This window comes from Fusarium mangiferae, assembly GCF_900044065.1.
Source record: "Fusarium mangiferae strain MRC7560 genome assembly, contig: FMAN_scaffold005, whole genome shotgun sequence".
Taxonomy (NCBI): domain Eukaryota; kingdom Fungi; phylum Ascomycota; class Sordariomycetes; order Hypocreales; family Nectriaceae; genus Fusarium; species Fusarium mangiferae.
Window position 1 is genome coordinate 1054906 of NW_024573925.1, and position 19130 is coordinate 1074035.

The window sequence follows — 19130 nt, forward strand, 5'->3', positions numbered from 1 at the left end:
CATCTGAAAATACACTCGCTATAATTATACAACTGATATTGTTCATTAGTATTGATCCTTAGCAAGTGTCCAGCACTTGCGCATCCCTGTACCCATAGACTCTTCATCAACAGCTTCAGGAGTCGCCCATCTCAGTCGACTTGAAGCAAGCGACTTCGTGTCATTCAATTCACCATCTTCCAGGCTGAACAAGTGGACATGCATCGTAAGCTTCAAATGAGAAAAAAGCCACGGTACACTGCCAAGCTCTTCCATATGTTTCGGTTTGACTGCTTTGCCACCGTGCTCACCTGCCAGCTTGGACACGTATGACAATGCCTTCGATCTTCGCTTTGCCGGCGTGTTACCCTTCTTAGGGTCTTCCATAATATAGCTGGGGAATTCCCACAAACCAGCGAGAAGTCCTTTCTCTGAACGTTTCTGAATCAAATATTGCCCGTCACCGCGGCGAATCACGCAGACTAGTGTCTCTTCTTCTCTAACTGCCTTTTTGATGACTTTGAGCGGGAATTTGCGTGCATGATCGACAATAACCTCCATATCACGAGGACCTGGGCCCGTTTCCACTTTCGTGGAAGCCTTCTTATCTCCAGATGGTCCCTTGAAGGCAAATGCGGCCAAGGTCATCTGCTTGCCTTGTCCTCCATTCGTCTTGGCCTTTTTGGAGGCCTTGGCTTCCACCTTGACCTCTGGCTCGTCCAAAGCCGTTGATTCTTCAAAGGGCTCGCAGAGGTCACACAAATCTTCGATGTCCCCAATCTTTGTATCACGGCCTTTCCTTGGAATCAACGTTTGTCCTTCGGCGTAGGCACGGCAGGTCGAAGTAATGGGGCACTCGGAGCAGTTTGGCTTGGGTATGCAGATTGTGCTTCCCAATTCCATGAGTGCTTGTCCCCAACGTCCAGGGCGATCGCTTGTTTCGACTTCTTCGTCGCTTTGAGAATCAGTCCCATCTCGCGCAATAGCTTTGACCAAAGCATCGGCAGCAGCCCATAATGTATCGATCACGACTTTGTTGGTTTTCACGTTGCCGAATAGCCCAAGTTGTCGGCTCAACACGCGTAGAACGTTTCCATCAACCATCGGCGCGGCTCGCCCAAAGACAATGGCTGAAATGGCACCGGCAGTGTATCGCCCAACACCAGGAACCTTTGCCTCGAGATCTTGTGTGCAGGAAGGCAAAAGTCCTTCCATAGTCGAATCGTTCACCACAAGTTTTGCCGCCTCGTGAATTCTTGTTGCTCTGCTGTAGTATCCCAAGCCACGCCAGGCACTGAGAACATCATCGGCACTTGCAGCAGCGAGATCGTGGATCGTGGGCCACTTTTCCATCCATCTGTTCCAGTAGTCTATGACCACAGCAACTCGCGTCTGCTGCAGCATGATCTCACTGATCCAGACCTCATAAGCTCGTCGTTCCAGGAGGTTGCGAAGCTCTGTTTGACCATGATCCTTTGGATTTATCCAGGACTTGCGCCATGGCATCGAACGCTTGGTACTCACGCCGTCAAACCAGCTGAGAAGTGCCTGGCGAGAAGAAGACTCTTTCAGTAATAGGGGTCGGTGATACGAGAGAGGATGATGCCTTGACGGAGGGGTGCATGGGCTCTGGCATGTCTCCCCTTCATTTGAGAAGAGAGTCTCATGAATCTTGGAGTTTGCATTTTTGCCTCTTGCGGGTTGCGTTTTCCGTCGCTTTGCTACAGGCAACTTGATATCGGTTTCTGGCGTCGCGTCTCTCTCAGACGCGTCAAAGTCTTCGTCGTGAGAAGGCGAAGGGCGCTTAGCCGCGCGATTCTTAGTTAAGGAATTCTTATCATCTTCAGGCTCCAACTGGGATAAGAATTTTTGCGATGCATTGATTGCGCTTGAACGCGTTGCTCGCGCTTGTGTCTTCTGAAGGAATTTGTCCATGATGCCGTGTCTCCTTAACAGTCCCTTGAGTGAAAGTGGATGCGCTATGAAAGAAAGAACGTAACAAGAAAGCCTTTCTTATTGGTGATACATGATTGGATCGAGGAAAAACAAAAGTATTCATGGAAAAACTGTTAAAGAAAAAGATGTCAATAATCGTGGTGTTGCAGTATTCACCGTCGAGGTTTCGTGGGTGGGTTAATTAAACTTAGCGCTCCCGAAGCCTTACAAATTAACTGCCCATGACTGAGACATCCATATTTCCCACCCAGAATTCTTCAGTATTGGCGACGTCAAACAGAACCTAATACGTAAAGTTGAATTTCCTCGGCAATTCATTACTTCTTGTAAATCCGCTTCCTTCGCGAGTATTGAACATGGACTGCTCAGAGATGCTGGATGATGACCCTTGTCTAGGCTCAGGCCAACAACCTGCAGCCTGCAGCCGCCCGGCAGGCCTCATGGTCCCTATAAGCGCTCAAGTTGACATTCCCTCTGTATCTCACCTCATCTCGGCCTGAACTGAATCAACAACTTCTCATATCTGGCACTGAATTGTACACCGCAGCGTATCCTCAACGGCCATGTCCACGACCTTTTGCAAAGCATGTTCCGGTATCTTTCAGGGGCATTACGTCCCATCGAATGTCCTGTCCGAGAAAGACATGGTTGATGTTCAAGACACTGATTTTGGAATTCCTGGCTTCACGAAAGACGTGACTGAATGGAAAGTCAGACTGGAATACACAACAGGACAAGACAAACCAACACCATATCTCCATCACAGCCTCCATGACCTGACTAAAAATGCGGACAAGTGTAGTCTATGTGCTGTCATGTCGGAGAGGATACAGTCGGATAAACAACCAGCGGCCATTCCTCAGAGACTGAAAGAGATGAAGGAAATGGGGAAGAATATCATTGGAATCCCCATCATCAAGCCAAAGCCGGGGACATTTTGTGGCATGTTCACTCTTGGATTTCTGTATGTCACTTGGAGTGGATAGAAGTGGCAGGGCCATACTTTTCAAATATACCAAGCTTTTTTAACAGTCGGTCAGTACCAGGTTCGTCCTTTTGACACAAACTGTTCTAATGCGACCAGACACTTCAAAAGCAGATAACAGATTTACATGGAAACCCAAGTACGATCGACAAGAATCGTTGCTACGAATAAAAAATTGGCTTAGTTCATCGTCAACGATATCCAGATTGACTCCTCGGCTGCCAACAAGGCTGCTTCACTGCCAACCGCCAGCTAATCCAGGAGGAGATCCAACAGTTAAATTAGTCAATACGGTTGGTTTTGACGTGCCTACTCGTTACATCGCCCTCAGCCACCGCTGGGATGCAGTACAACCGCTCATGTTGTTGGAGTCTCTGAGAGATACATTCTCTAAGAACATCCCCTTTGATGCGATCCCCCCAACATTTCAAGACGCCATCAGATTGGTCAACGCGCTGGACATTGAGTACATTTGGATTGACTCGCTCTGTATCATTCAAGATTCCAAGGATGATTGGCAGACCGAAGCTGCACAGATGGCTTCTATTTACTCCCTGTCCTATGTCACAATCTCCGCTACTGCTGCCCAAGATTCTGCAGCCGGCCTCAGAGAACAACATCCGATGCTGAAACATCCTTGTGAGGTCATTCCATCCTGGACAGGGTTTGAGAACCAGATTCCACCTGCACCTGTCAGGATCGTGAACAGATCTGCTTTCTGCGACGCAGTCCTTGCCCAGCCCCTGTTCCGCAGGGGATGGGTCTTCCAAGAATGGATTCTATCGCCAAGGACCATACACGTTGCTCGAGACCAGCTCTGGTGGACCTCAACCTCAGATATGACCTCTGGAGGTTTTGCTGCAAACGAGACATGTGAAGGCTTTGACTTTGATGTTCATCGAGAATACATCCATACAATGGCCCCTGGAACCCTATATTCAATGGAAAGCCAAAGTGAAGAGAGTCTACAGCTCGTGTGGCATACTTTACTGCAAGAATACATGCCACGCTCGCTCACATTTGAGTCCGATCGCTTAGTAGCATTCGCTGGTATTGCTAGCTTTTATCAGACTCATGCGAAGATTAAAGCGAACTCTTATTTGGCGGGAATATGGCGCCATGTTCTCCTTCAAGATCTATTATGGACTATAAGTGAGGGTAGAAAAGTCTCGCCGCCACAGAATTACCGCGCCCCATCGTGGTCCTGGGCGTCAGTTGAGCCAGCACCAGATACGAAAAAGAAGTTCCTGATAGGGAGCCAGGAGATAAACATAAAATTATCACAGACGGAACAGCCTTGGGTCTGTACAGCCACTGTAATTGAGACATCTGTTGCGATAACGGGGTCGGAATTTGGGTCTGTTTCTGGAGGGCACATTGTCCTCCAAGGGCCATTAATCAAGGCTCGTCTTTCTATGAACATGATCGACCTATCGAATCGTCTCACGGAAGAACAGGCTTTGGAGTTCGTACCAGGCGGGAAGTTGCGATTTGTCCAAAATCGTGTCACAGTACCAGGAGGTCCAACTGTGGCAACCATGGGGGCATATACACATATGTCGGCGACCAGGGCTCTACTCGATGATGTTATCCCAACTGTGCTGGCCGAAGAGGTTGTCGATATTTATCTTTCAGTCTTCTACTGCCGCTTCAATCGCGATGGAAGTCCTATTGGCCAAGCATTGGTTCTTGTGAGAGGCATCGAGAAAGGAGAGTTCCGTCGAATTGGCCAAGTTGGCATGACTGGAGAGACCATAGAGCCCTGGGCTGAAAATAGGGATTTTAGCAAGTTTGCGCCTCTTACAGATGAGGAAGAATTTCTCAGTATGGGGAATCGACCTGGAATCTACAACTATCGAATTGTCTAGTCTATCATTAAGCAGTCTCATCAGGATTCATCGCCGTCCCGTCCAGGCCATAGAAGTTTCCTACGAATCACCGCTGAGATCATTCCATATAAAACAACGAACCACATAATCACGAGCAATATTGTCATTACACTTGACACCCACTTAATCCCTTCACTCTGCAATTCCTCACCAATGTACGCTGTGGCTATGGTGAAGCCAATATTCGGGAAGACAAAAGCCCACCAACTCATGCTGAACTTTAATTTCCATCTCAATGCAGAGGCGAGAACGGCGAAGAGGCTGAATCCAAGGAACCAGAAGCCAACACACCAGATCCATACGCCAGTCCAGAGTGCCAACACTCGAAGGATTTCGTTCGCCATTGGGTATGTTGCAAAGTAGCCATAGCCTTCTGGAAGCGATCTCGACATACCGATGATGGCCACCGCTGTGTATCCTGCTGGCCCTACAGCGATGAACATGCCAGGTCGCATTGCTGGTGCTGGAAGACCATCCTGCATCAGCCTGCCCAAGTACAACGGATACATGAACAGAGATACTGTCCACCCAAGACCCTGGAAAGTCAGGCCAGCTACTAGCATTGACATCCGATGTTCCGGGCTCTGAGAGGACATGAGGGCAGAAGCGAGGGTCCCAGTGAGCATTGCTGGAAATACTGGTAGAATCCATGCTGGTGTCATGGAATGGATAGGCAAATGAGCCCCGGTGAAAAGGACATAGAACTGGACTATGGCGGATAAGATCGAAAGCCCAGCATACAACCAGAAACACACTCGCAATGCAGTAGCTAGCCACGGCCCAGTAGCGGGGATACCATATACAGTTGCATTGGCAATGACAGTAGCGACGCTGAGTAGAGAGCACGGGAAGAAAAGACTCTCAGTGGGATGCATTAAGCTATTCCTCAGCGCATACGGCGTCTTCATGAAGCGAAAAACAAGACCGGATACGATGGTGACAAAAAGGACCAACGTAAGGGTAAAGTAGACCTTGCCGATAACCTGCAGACCTCGAAACTGATGTGGTGTTGAGTGTAGCAGTAGCGCAATACCGCCTGTGCTCATGACGAATGTGAACCATGCCCATGTTATGTGCTTGAGGCGTTCCACGATTCGAACGTTGGCTGTGGACTTGAAGCGTTTTTGCCCTGCCACTCGTGTATGGCCTTCTTTCCAGTTATCATTGTCCATGTCTTGGACGCGGCGTTTGAGTTCGAGACGGCCATCGCCGTCTGCGGAAAAAGACATTAGGAGGCCGATACAGAGTGAGAAACTATGAAAGATGAAGCTTGGTGGAGCGTTCAGTGGGAAAGGTCCACTGTTTGTTGGATCAAGGTCGTGACGAAAGTCTAACTTGGTGATGGGTCATCGTTAGTCATGATTAGGCCAGGGAGGCTGAGATGCGAGGTTCTTTATAAGCAAATTATTAAAACGCGTCCAGTGAGATTTTAAAGGTGTCGAGCATCGATCAAAGGTTATTTAATGGCGTTGTGCTAAAAGCTATTTGAGGTTGATTGAAATAGCGTGAGACATCTCCCGCTTCAACGAGCGAATGGGATGATGTCAGCTTATGAGGAGCAGACATCCATTTGCTACCGAGATAACGCTCCATGTACAAATAATTGAAGACGGGTAGTTTCGATTCGCCCATTTATAAGTAAGGAGCCGCTGAGTACATCTGCCTTTTGCAAGGCATGGTGTTGGACATTGTCCCTAGATATCCTGCATTAGTACTTTACTCATTGATTGAAGCTACACCATAAGAAATCTGAATACCCAGCTAATGAGCCTGTAATTATCCCAAGCTTGCTAAATAATTTGATACTGATAACGGGATCCAGCAAGTGATCTGTTTCGCAACGCTCCAAATGGGCTCAACACAAATGCAGGCCTCGTATAAATTTCACCCACTCTGTCAACCACACCCCCGTCAATACCCCCATTTCTTATTCTTGGTGCTAGGATATTGGGGCACCATGTCATCTAGGAGCGGACGAATTTGATTCTCTGTCAGGTCCTCGAACTCCTGGTCGAAAGCAAAGTCTCTGGTGTTGAGCACCACAGCAAAGTCAAAATCCCCATTGCTCTCGACATGGGTGCGGGCACCTTCGAAGTTACCTCGACGGTAACCATTCTTTCGGCGCCCAGTTCCGCTCACAGCTATGCCAGTGTTAGTTTACAGAGACAGTTATAAGGCACAAGCGTGCTACTTACCATGGGACCCAGCAAACTTGGCAATGGTGCTGGCACTTGCTTTGAGAGAAAATGCAGCCGTGCACTCTTCCATTATAGCACCGTATCCCCCGTACACTGCTGCAACTGACCTATTTGACATCGGGCGCAGCGTATCCAATCCAGTTAGGCGGCTTTCCTGGATAATGCGATCATGCCAGTGTTCGTATGGCGAGGTCTTGTACTGCTCTACATCCAAGCCTTGAAAGATGTTCTTTTCCAAGAAATCCATGTATGGCATTCCTGTAACGTTGCTTACCAGATACCCAAGCAGCATAAATCCATAGTTTGAATATGATTCCCTTTCGCCTGGTGTAAATTGCAGAGGCTGAGCGAGCATATACTCAATGACATCGCGAGCAGTGGCTGTTCTGTTTCCCTTTGTGGGGAGGGACATGGTAACCTTGTTGAAGCCTAGTGAGATATCTTCGCCAGCTTCACGTCGATCATATCCTCCCTTATGGTCGAGCAGATGCTTGACAGTGATATCATTGGCCCGCTCGTCCTTTGCGTCGAAATAGCCCAGTCGCTTATAAACCTTTGTCCCAGGGGAGAGTTTGCCGCTGTTCATGAGGTGGTCAACAGCCGCAGCAGTGAACATCTTGCTTACGCTGGCAAGAAGGAAGGTATCGTTAGTTGCAACAGTCTCACGGTCGCCTTCGGCCCAAGTATAGGCCCGCTCGGCCTTGATTACGCCCCTTGATGCTATGGCCACTTGTGCTTGTCTGACACCATTTGTCTTCATGAACTTCTCCATGATCGAGTCCAGTGATTTAGCCTTCCTTGGGAACTCAATAATTCCTTTCCATGTGGCGTACCAGTGACGATACTTTGGTTTCTTCCCTGTGACGTGCCAGTGGCGAGTCTTTGGTTCTAGAAGTTCTTGAAAGATGACGTTGTAAAACTCCTCGCCTTCGTGTACGCCGCCTTGTATATCCGTCAGTATCAATCCCTTTGATGTCTGTTCCTTGATAGTCGCCTCGAGGGCTGTTTCATTCAAGTGTGTGTCGCTGTACCAGTCCCCAACACTCGTGTCAGTGAAGAGTCCAGCGATCTTGAGATCGTTAGACATAAAGAGCTTCTTGGGACGCCAGAAAGGCTTCGAAATCTCTCCTCTGAAGATCCGTTGGAAGTCCTCCTCTTTTGAATCGGCGTACAGAGCGACATTCTCATTTCCACGATTCTCGTGACGCAGAATGCAATACTTTCGGTTGTCAGGCGTGCCGTACGAACTGAAGCCTTGTGTTTTCATTTTTAACCCTAATTCGGTCCTTTCAACAAACGGTTTCCAGTTCTTGATACCACAGTCAAGTGTCCAGACGGTTTTGTTTGGCTTTCTGTCTTCTTCCATAACACCAGCAAAGATAGCCTCCTCTTCAGTACCAGTGGCCGTAACATGGGTGAGAACATAGTTTCTCTTTCGTAGCTTTTCGACCCAAGAATCGAAGACTGGCTTGGGTACGTCATGGATCATCTGCAAATCTGGGCCAAGTGGCTCATGAACCCAAATTGCAGAGTAACGGGCGTCATGAGGAGGCCCATAAGAACTCAGCGATGTTGGTCGGTAGCCCATGTTTAAAAGGTGGTGGAGTCTTTCAGAGTGCTTATGACCGGGGAAACCATGGTAGTATTCAACCTGCGGAGGAGACTGTCGGAAGGGGGGCGTGTTGAGGTGCTCGCTAGCTGTCACTGATCCGTGCAATGACAGGAGGGTTGCCAAGAGGCATCCTATCATTCGTAAATGCATTAGAGGACCAGTACTGAGGGCTTAGTACTGCTATGATGCTATCCGACTGACGATTGTTAGAAATCTTTCTAGGAATAAAAGTGTGTGAATTGAAGTAGTAGGTAACAAGGGAAAGAAGAGCAAACAGGACAAGATGTCTTCTTATTATTTTCCAGTGACAGCTTGCTAAAGTCAGTTCTACATAAGCTTGGAACGTCTCGAAGTATCTCATATCGTTCTGTAGATGTAGACATTGAGGGAGGGTTTCTGGTGTTAGCCGCCAACTCTTATCATCCTTATATCTCATATTCGGCCTCGATTGGTCCATTCAGGAACTTCCTGAGATGTAGTTCTCGCGGATTATTGGCGTGTTGCAAATCTACAAGGTTTCAAAAGGCTTTCATTGTGGCGAATAGTCTAAAACGAAAGAAGATTCCATTTATCCCTGCAGTGCTTCACATTTTGGGTTTGACGATAAGCATTTATAGTGGTGGGTTCAAGAAGATAACTGGCCTGAAACACGATAATATTTTACTGAATTATCAAAGTTTCATGGGCTACTCCAGCGTGATTGGATCTCAAGAGAATGATGTATATTCCCATTAAGATTATTGATGGCTTGACATTCGGTAGTAGCTATGTCTCTCGAGCCCAGTCAACAGGGGCTCGGCAAACTGGCCATTCAGCAAATATAATACAGCAAGGGTCTACTAAACTTCCGTTTAGCTATTTTGAGCAAACCAGCATCCATGTCTTCTAGCACGAAATTTTCCTAAAAGGTTGATGCTGACAGCGATGCCGACATCCTCTCATTGTCAGGTTTATAAGTGGACCGACGCAGGAACTAATAGGTATTTTATAATTCAACCAGGTTAGTAAATGGGTATTATGAGGCTTACAAGCAGTTCTGGGACCTTAGGCGACATTCTTATCGTCAACGTCCACGCTACAACGTCGTTTGATTTCTTCTCGCTACTAGAGATCCTGATGGCCAACCTTTCATAAAAAGTAAGAACAACCGTGTCTGATACAGAGGAAGAAAGAGAAATCCCAGCATAGAAAGCAAGTCGGTGCTTCAGACCGATCGGATTCCGTCGTTGTCGAGGAGGCTTTTCGAGGGTGCACAGTAGCTTTGTGTGACACTCAACTACCAAGTACGTACAATTCTCCGACTACAAGGGCGCACAACTTTCATGTTGAGACTGAACACAGGTTCCAATCGGAGAACGTCAGACAACCGAGTTGTCTCGTCGAGGGAGATAACATCCTTTGGCCTTCAATGTATGCGTCTTGTGAGCTCTTAACCAATAGCGGGCCGAAGACTATCGAGGGATGAATTTATTGGAACAAAGGCCCCTGTTTTCGGTTTCCTGGAGAGGTATTGTCTCTCGTGTATTCGCCCCGGCTGAGAGCATTAATCAGGCCTCCGTTTATAAGTCGTCTCATGATGTTGGCTGGTGTTTGGTTATGTTGCGTCGATCTGATCTCAAATTATAGCTTCACAGACTATACCTGAAACAGCTAGAAACTCCACCTTGCCCCATCTGTGCGGTCGCGCCGCGTCTTTGGCGATCTCGCCTGATTGTGCATGGTTAACTAGGGCAACTGCATTTTATCACGTTACAGCGTCTGATGCAAGGCCATTTGACGACGTTGGTAAGTGTGTTAGGAGCAATTTCTGGGAAGATTTGCGATCAAGAGGTTTCAGAGTATCTCATCTGACATATCTTGGTGCCTCAAAAGATCACAACTGCTGTGCCTATCTGCTTGGCTCGGCTCTGGTAGATGATTATGACCTATCACACTCAGCCTCACAAGCATAAGTCGAGTGATACAGAGTGATGATAGCCACAATGTCGCATCTTGACCGGCTTTGGTATCTTGCATCATCTCTGTACCACGTCGCCATATAAGGCTTAGGTACCAATAGAGCAGCTCTAAATGTTGTGTAACAGCCAACTCAGACGATCACGACCCATCCATGATAAAGCTAGGCCTTGTCAGACTGACATTGTACATCCTCAATTGACTCGAGGTTTTCGAGAACAACGACAAGCGAGCCAATACCTGTTGAACACAATAACAGGACCAATTTATCTAAATCAATTTCTCGGGTAGTTACAGATGAATGGGAGTGAGAATACGAATATCTGCAGTAAAATGTGATCGGGTGATTGCACAGTGCCCCGGCTAGATCCAAATCCACGATGCTAGCCCAGTGGATGTGCTCGCTGCAAGTCGTCCCTTGCAGCGGAAGGGCCAACGATTTGAGCCCTGAAGCGAGAAGCCAGGCCTCCACTGTGGATTAAGAAATGCACTGGGCCAGGGACTTTAGACTAGGAAGGCGGGCAGTAAGGCATGCAGATTCGACCCGCACTTACTCAACCCGTCAAAGCGCGTGAAAACTCCCCTCAAACTCTGGAACTCGGCCTTGGTTCTCTCTTTCACACATCACCACAAACTTTCCTCAAATTCTCGTTTGATCCTCTCCTCTTGCGAACATAAGCAAATCAAACCTCTCGGTAAGTTGATGGCTTCACATTATCAGAATTCAACGCGCAGCCTCTTTACCAGCAACTCCCACTTCACTGCCGTTCTTTCGCATCGTCATCATCATCTCTCAGCGCTCGCCTGGAAAAAAATCCTGGAGCAAAATTACCTGGGAAATCTCTGCACCCCGCCCCCGCCTACCACTTTCAGCTATGAGAACGTTGTCAGTGGGCTTAAAACTCACTGTCCACTCTCATGACAAGCCACAGCTTGGGACGAGCCGTTGAATTCCATCCATTGTCGGCAGTCAATCACTGTTTTAATGCGATCACAGCTCCAATTGCCTAGCTCAAGAGTCTCTGAATCGCCCTCATGACTTTCTCACGCCTGTCGGCCATTTTGGTTCAAAGAGTCTGTGTTTTCTCATCCGCAAAGAAAACCTTTTCAATTTCCTCCAGTTGCCCCTCTTCTTACCTCCTGCAACTCCGTCACTACACATCAGCCCCTCGCCAATCTCTTGCCTCTATCGGATCTCGGAGGCGGGTGACCACTCTAGCTTTTACCTTAACACACTTTCATGTTTTCATATCTGTGCCTCACTTCCCAGACTGACTGTGAGAATTCAGAAACCTTTTCACACAACCACTCAATTTCTCAAAATGGATTCTTTCCAGCAGCAACAACAGCAGCAGCCCCGTGGCGCTTGCTACTCTTGTAAGTCTGATCTATCTCATTCAGACTCCTTCATCAACATGTTCCGCAACAAGACCTGTTTTCAGACCAATGCAAGTTTCTGCGCTTGCTTTGGCTCCAAAGGCGACCCAAAACAGTGCGCTGCTTCTTTAGGCTCTAGGCTTGATGCGGTGGCTTGCCTTTGTCGTGTTTATGCACGGCTGGTCGCGTGCCATATGGCCACCGCAGACCTGGCTTGGCAGTGGCTTCTGAATCCCGTTGAGCCTCGGTTGCGGCGTCTCATTTCCGCATACGTTGACTTGTACACTTGAACAAAAACTGACATGATATCTAGGCGGTTCTACTGGCCACCAGGTATGATACGCATTTCGACATCTTTGTTCTGTCAGCCTACTCACTGTTCACTCTAGGCCCGTGACTGCCCTACCAAGGGTCCTGCTAAGTGGTGAGTATTCTCTTCGAGTTTAGAGTGTTTCTTGGCTAATTGAGATCTAGCTACAACTGTGGTGGTAAGACCTGCTGGCTCTTTTTTAAATGCTTTAATTTTGTCGACTAACTTTTTTTGCTATCAGGCGAGGGCCACATGAGTATGTCATCTCAGCTCTCTTGTTTGACCATTGCTAATCCATCACAGGCCGTGACTGCACCGAGCCCATGAAGGATAACAAGTCCTGCTACAAGTGCGGCCAGCCCGGCCACATCTCCCGTGACTGCCCCATGAGCGGCGGCAGCGGCCAGGCTACCGAGTGCTACAAGGTGAGTTTATTTGTCCTTCAGACTACGGCTGCGGCTAACAACGTTTCAGTGTGGTGAGATTGGCCACATCGCCCGCAACTGCTCCAAGTCCTCCTACGGTAACAACTATGGTGGTGGCTTCGGTGGTGGCGCTGGCAAGACCTGCTACTCTTGCGGTGGCTACGGCCATATGTCTCGTGAGTTGCACTTTTACCCGGGAGCATCTGATCTTGGCTAACCAAATCATAGGCGAGTGTGTCAACGGCATGAAGTGCTACAACTGTGGCGAGTCTGGCCACTACTCCCGCGACTGCCCCAAGGAGTCCGCCGGTGGTGAGAAGATCTGCTACAAGTGCCAGCAGCCTGGGCACGTCCAGTCTCAGTGCCCCAGCAACTAAAATGGTGGCCCGTGACTCAGCATCGTGACTGAGGCGAGGTGGACGTGGAGACTCGTTGATACCCACGGACGATTTATTTCCTAGTTCTTTTTACGGCATTTCGACAAAAGTTCAACTTCTTCGCACGACTTCTTATGATCATCACGGCAGAATGGAGACTTACAAAACAGACCGTGCGCGATTCTCGACGAGTGGCTGGCGGCGACCAGCTTTGATTGGAACATGTCGGCATTGGATTTCGTCACACAACGAACGAACGACTACGACCATGAAATCGACTCGACTTTGAGACAGACGGATGGTGACGGGTGGGGGTGACGAAATCAAACTGAAAATATCTGGTGTCTTGCATGCAATGTTTTACAACACCTCTGGTGCTCTGCTTACTCGCTGCAAGTGGAGAACCCAAGCTGAGGAGAGCTGGGTGTGCTCCTTTGGTAGTCAAGTCGAGATGAAATGCGTTGATCCCGACGTTGTGGAAACTCTAACCTGGTGTGACTGTGTGTTTCGATATCGTCGACCTATGCTTTGCGTTACTAGCAGAAGCGGGTGTGTAGAATGAAGATGAACAAGGCTGAAAGGGTGGTCGTTCCTCTTGGATGCACCATCACAATCGGCCTGTTGCTATTAAGATAGTCTCCGACTAGTAGCATGCTATTCGGACAATAGCATGTTCACTCAGCTTGGTGTGACGAAATGGCAAGCGAGTTGCTGGTCACGCAAACAGGAACCCTTCAGGGGTAGCTGTGTGACGAAGGTTCAGACCTAGAATGGTTCCCGACGCGGAGTGTACATGGGTCCTTGGCGTGGCCCGTTGCGGCCCATATTACGCCCACGGGCCAAGATACGGATCCGGCATGAAAGACCATTTACAACAATCTCGGCTGAGTTTTTGGATAACGAGTCGATACAGGTGAAACTCAGCAAGCACTTTAGCGGCCTAAGCATATATATTCAACGAACTAGGCTGTTGGCTTGGCCCAGTAATTTCAAAATCTGGGATCCTGATAATCAAGGTCGACTGCAGATAGGGAGAATATATAGAATCAAGCTGACTGCCATGCCGTTGAAATGAAAGTCAAAGGGTCGGAAGTGCTACCAGCCTGACTCTGGATTCTATACCAGGTTGCTTATATGAATAGCACCACGATAACAAGGACATTACTCAGACTTTGCTGCCTACTATACCCAAATCTATTATCTAGAAGATGGACACTACCTATACAGCCTCTGCAAAGGCTGTTCATTTCCTGTCGAAGCCACTCAAGTGCGCCGCCATTGCAATCATTGTTTGAGTTGGTAACACAAGAAAATCGTTACGTAGACTTCTCCATCGATCTTGTTGAGTTGGTTTAGCTGAGTTGTCTCCTTGGCATTTATATCGTGGCTGGAAATATATCAAGAGTCGCCACACATGTCTTGACATAGATAGCTTCAGGTTGATAATATATAAATGCAATTTGAATCCAAGTTTAGTCGTTTTGATGTCCTTCAAAAAGCCACTTGATATGCTAGTATTTGACCCTTTGTTCTCTATCAACACCTCAAACGTCTCTCTTCATAATCTTTCATATTGGTAGAGAACTAACCGTCATTCTGCACGTCCGTTTCCTTCAATTAACCTTTTTGAATGAGTCATGTATACAAGATCACTCTTCGACATCTTTGGCTGGATAGTACTAATTTCAGGCTTTTCAAAGAGCGAAGAGGGATTTCCAGGGGCTGCGATCGCCGGATTGAGATCGAGTTTTTGGTTGTTTTGTGAGAACTGCATGGCCAAGCCATTCATGTTAAACGTATACTACTTCATACTGTTTTTCCAGGTTTCGATCTACTTAGTGGCAAAGCTTCTGTAAACGTACATTGTTACCAATGCTTGGTTATAATTCTAATTTGGCCTTCGCGTCCTTCTCCTGGCATCGATCGTCCACCACGAGCGGCAGCGGCAACTGAAATCTGTTTTGTACTGACAGAGATCAAGTGAATGAAGAAGTCACGACGCATGTTAGCCATTTAGAAATGCGAGGACCAGTTTTATGGACCAGCTGCCTTTGAGATAGAGCCTATCTACACATATAGCAAGTTTGAAAACACTGCCGTAAAGTAAATTTTGACTCACGGCAGATGCATTACACTCAATAGTAATTCAATTTATCAATAAGATCATGTTCAGTCATAATACAAGGACATTGGCTTCAAAGTGCTGGACAACTGGTACCCTAACGCGCAAACTTTGAGAAACCCGGTACGTCAACTCATTTGTCGATTTTAGGTTGGCAGGCGGCGGCAACAAATACTGAAACACATAGCAGAGAGCCAAGTCCTTCGACTCTAGGTGTATTAACACAACATTGTAAGCACCGATGCGAAATATCTACCAGTTTTGCTCGGGATCTACCTAAGAGGCTGCGTTAACGCAGCTAAGCAAGTAAATTATTGTCACATATCCTTCTGTTCGACAAGAAGAAATAAATTGCTGGATATTTTCCAATAATACATGGTTTAGAGTATAGCCACCTTGATACACTGCACCGTAGTCTTACAACATAGCCTTGGGGAAGTTCCTCATGGCCTGTCTCACACCGAGATCTGCCAACACTTCCTCGGCACCGCCGAGAATGGCATCGAACTTGTATGTTCGGTGGAACATCTCGATAAACTTGCCCATACCAGTCTGGGTAATACCACGACCACCCCAGATCTGCACTGACTCGTCGGCAACTTCGTGGGCAGCACGAGTGGCGCTCATCTTGAGCAGACCAATAGGGCCGGCAAGATGCTGTGCTTGTTGTGAGTAGGGCATGTGGCACATTTGGTAGGTGACGGTTTCGAGCCATGACTGGTTGGCTTCGATGAGCGCGATCATCTTTGCGAGTCTGGACGGTGTTAGCAATTGAGCAAATATGGAGGGTCTAGGAGAACTGACTTCTGGCGGATGACGGGCTGATCAATGAGCGACTTGCCGAACACTTGACGTTGATTACTCCACTTGAGACACTCCTCAATGATGGATCGTGACAAACGAAGACTTCCGCCTATTGAATAGAGGTTAGTTCTGATCTGAATGGTTATACCGTAGCTGGGAGGCGGTAGAACTTACAAACCATGTACCATCGCTCGTGGTTGAAGTTGCTCAGAATGACCTGGATACCCTTGTTCTCCTTGCCCAGCATGTTCTCGGCGGGGACCTTGACGTTGTCGAATGTCACGAAAGCTGTACCAGCTGTTGTAGAGTAAGAGGTCTTGATCTGCTTGGTCTCAACACCCTCGCCACGCTCGATAAGGAAGACACTCAAGCCCTTGTCGGTTCGGGCACCTGTAACGAAGTAATCGCACCATACACCGTTGGTGATCCACTTCTTGGTACCGTTGATGATCTAGGTAGTTTGTGTGAGCGCTTGATCTTTCATCTCCAAGCAGCAATCGACTTACATAGTGCTTGCCATCAGGTGTCTTCTCGGCAGTTGTGCGCAATCCAGCGACATCTGAACCAGCAAAGGCCTCGGTGATGGCGAGACAGATCTTCTTCTTGCCGCTGAAGACCTCGTTGGCAATCTTGTTCTTCCATGCCTCGTTGCGGGCGAAGTTGAGAACCGCCGTCAGTCCAATAGTCATGCCCGCCATGTTTCCATCAGCGAAACCTCGAGCCATAGCTCGCGCAAGCTCCTGTGCCACGATCAAGTCGTGGAAGTAGTCGAACTCCTCACCCTTGACGGCGCCTCCCATGAGATCAACACCGTGGAGGTGCTTTCCAGGCCCGATACGCATGTGTAAGATGCCCAGCTCGCTCATGCGATCAATCATCTTCTGGCTAATGTATCGTCCAGTCGCCTCGCACTCTTGCGCCTCCGCGTAGAGCTCACTATCGACGAATTCTCGGAGCTTGCGCTGCAGCCGCCTGTGGCTGTCCTTGTAGTAGGGTGAGCGGAAGGGCTCGGCAAGCCATAGAGGCTCGGCGTAGGGGACCCTGCTGAGGTCACCAGGCTGTGGGGTGATAACTTGGGGTTTCTCGCCCTCGATGGTGCCAACGGCGAGGTCCTTGTACTTTGTGAGAAGTTCATGTCGGTGGAGATTGTAGAAAGCGGTCGTGGCATCTTGACCGGCGACTTGTTTGAGGACAGTCTCACCACCGGGATGAGCGTCGACAAAGTCTGTGAGATCGTAGACCGTGCTATCGATGATGCACCAGAGAGACTCGTCGGTTGTATGGGAGCGGACCTCCTCGCGGGAGAATGTATCTGTAGGAGAGCTCATGGCTGTGGTTTCGAATATTAAGGCGAGACGAGATATCGCAAGAGTATAGAAGAACAAGTGAGAAACAGAGTTGAAGTTGAATGGAAGGAGTTTGGCTCGCTTTAGCTGTTCTCAAGCCCCCAGACAGACACTCACACATTACCCCAGACGATGGATGACCTTGAACCTCGGCACCGACTAAGTGGGCCTGCGGTGATGAAATACAAAGTCTCCCATTGGCTTCAGCGGCATGACTTCCATTTTGTGGGGGCGGGGCCGACGCATTTGCACATGATGGAATGACCTGAGTCTTGACCAAAAAAAAAGGTAAGACATGGATAGAGGGTCACTGGAGTTTGGGTCTTTCCTCGGGCAGCTCGGTAGTGAAGCTCGACAACTCCTTAATAAGCGAGGTCTCTATCCGCGGCTTGTTAAAAGCCCATCACCGTCCTTCTCTCGAATGGTCTGATGTTATGGGGCTTGAGCTCCATTACAGGAGGGACTTGGAACTTAGGAACTGTCGTTAACTAACACTTGTTAGGATCTACTTGATCCCCTAATCCCCTGCAAGAAATCATCAAGAGACTATGTATGTTCCGCTCATCTGATTTCATTCCTGATTGGCTACTAAAAGGCAACGCAGCTCAAGCACTCGAGGGGACTGTGCTGAGTTTGCTCATTACAAGCTGCTCAACTCCATCCTTCGAGAAACTTGACGGTCGCTATAGCATCTTCCTACTCGCTCTCATTACTCAAGCAACATATTGTCATCAAGGCCAATGCTTCCTGAATTCCTCTCTCTATATCGTGAGCTCCGTACCGCTTAGCTCAACCTGACCAGGGGCTTTGGGTATTTGGACAGGACGGCTTGACAGTCTCATGGGTTTGTAGGCAAATCCTTCGAGGACTTACTTTCGAGAGTGCTTCTATCTTGCGATAGTGTCAACGCTTCATAGACGGATGCCAAAGTACGAAGCAGACAATCAAGTTTCTTGCCCTTTGCGACGAATCGCGTTAGTCATGGCCCCACGCCGCTAGAAGCCGATGAAAGATAAAACTTGGGATTGCCTCAGAATCTTCTCCTCTGAGCCTGAATGTATTTCTTTTTATGTTGCATAAGCTCTTTGAAGAGTAATGCGATATTCCCTCTTTCATCCTGCTCTATCTCACTTACACCCTCGATTCTCACTCAAGTACGTATCAGTCCAGTCAGTCTTAGTTCTCACCCCTCGTTTTCTCTTATCACTTTGCCTCGCTCTTACATGACCCTGCTTGCGCTCGACTCAAAACCTACGAACCTCTTTTACAGCCGCTGTTTCTCTGAACTAGTCTGGCTTGGCAAACGGGAGGATCCACGATTTGAATCTGGATCTGCACAGGCCTTTTGAGGGGCATCTTGGTTCTATATCAAAACGACGGGTCTTGTCCTATCCCATGTTCCCATGAGCAGCAGTTCAGAGACGCCATTGGCTTGGTTATTTGCGGGCTTTTCTTTGTGTATCTTCACTCTCAGTTTATTACTCTTTTGCGAACCCTGGACCTGCATCCGTGACAGCCATGTCCATGCCCGCCTCACTTTGGTCCTTTGCGTACTGCCGAGCCTCCTTATCAAAGAGGTTGCTCCAATGGCGATGTGAATAAGTCGAGTTTAAAGCTCATGCTAAAGCGCCGAGGCGTGCATGGCGGCGTCTGCCCCTGCGCCCGCTTCTCATCGGTTTCGCCAGTTGACACCAGGGTTTTGTCCTCAATCATGTTTCGCAATTGGCTCTTCTTCGTTATCTGAAGTTTGCAAATCGCTCAGGTTGCCGCAACTATCTTCAACTAGGTCATTGG

The 19130-nt window shown here is 48.3% G+C and overlaps 6 protein-coding genes across 6 annotated transcripts; 2 read left to right on the plus strand and 4 right to left on the minus strand.

Moving 5' to 3' along the window:
• Window positions 1-45: 45 nt before the first annotated feature.
• FMAN_07294 (uncharacterized protein) lies at window positions 46-1914 on the minus strand (the record flags this gene model as incomplete). Its single annotated transcript, XM_041830899.1, has 1 exon — window positions 46-1914. The coding sequence occupies one exon, from the start codon at window positions 1912-1914 to the stop codon at window positions 46-48; it is 1869 nt and encodes a 622-aa protein (XP_041681516.1).
• A 584-nt stretch (window positions 1915-2498) lies between these two features.
• FMAN_07295 (uncharacterized protein) lies at window positions 2499-4788 on the plus strand (the record flags this gene model as incomplete). Its single annotated transcript, XM_041830900.1, has 2 exons — window positions 2499-2899; window positions 2976-4788. 2 exons carry the CDS (start codon window positions 2499-2501, stop codon window positions 4786-4788), a joined length of 2214 nt encoding a protein of 737 aa, XP_041681517.1.
• Window positions 4789-4808: 20 nt separating this feature from the next.
• On the minus strand, window positions 4809-6038 carry FMAN_07296 (uncharacterized protein; the record flags this gene model as incomplete). Its single annotated transcript, XM_041830901.1, has 1 exon — window positions 4809-6038. The coding sequence occupies one exon, from the start codon at window positions 6036-6038 to the stop codon at window positions 4809-4811; it is 1230 nt and encodes a 409-aa protein (XP_041681518.1).
• A 682-nt stretch (window positions 6039-6720) lies between these two features.
• FMAN_07297 (uncharacterized protein) lies at window positions 6721-8595 on the minus strand (the record flags this gene model as incomplete). Its single annotated transcript, XM_041830902.1, has 2 exons — window positions 6721-6950; window positions 7005-8595. 2 exons carry the CDS (start codon window positions 8593-8595, stop codon window positions 6721-6723), a joined length of 1821 nt encoding a protein of 606 aa, XP_041681519.1.
• Window positions 8596-11897: 3302 nt separating this feature from the next.
• On the plus strand, window positions 11898-13064 carry FMAN_07298 (uncharacterized protein; the record flags this gene model as incomplete). The annotated part of the gene is made up of 8 exons (XM_041830903.1): window positions 11898-11952; window positions 12266-12285; window positions 12342-12376; window positions 12427-12440; window positions 12504-12518; window positions 12566-12687; window positions 12737-12863; window positions 12916-13064. The coding sequence occupies 8 exons, from the start codon at window positions 11898-11900 to the stop codon at window positions 13062-13064; spliced, it is 537 nt and encodes a 178-aa protein (XP_041681520.1).
• Window positions 13065-15603: 2539 nt separating this feature from the next.
• On the minus strand, window positions 15604-17318 carry FMAN_07299 (uncharacterized protein; the record flags this gene model as incomplete). The annotated part of the gene is made up of 4 exons (XM_041830904.1): window positions 15604-15940; window positions 15991-16099; window positions 16165-16441; window positions 16497-17318. The coding sequence occupies 4 exons, from the start codon at window positions 17316-17318 to the stop codon at window positions 15604-15606; spliced, it is 1545 nt and encodes a 514-aa protein (XP_041681521.1).
• Window positions 17319-19130: the final 1812 nt, after the last annotated feature.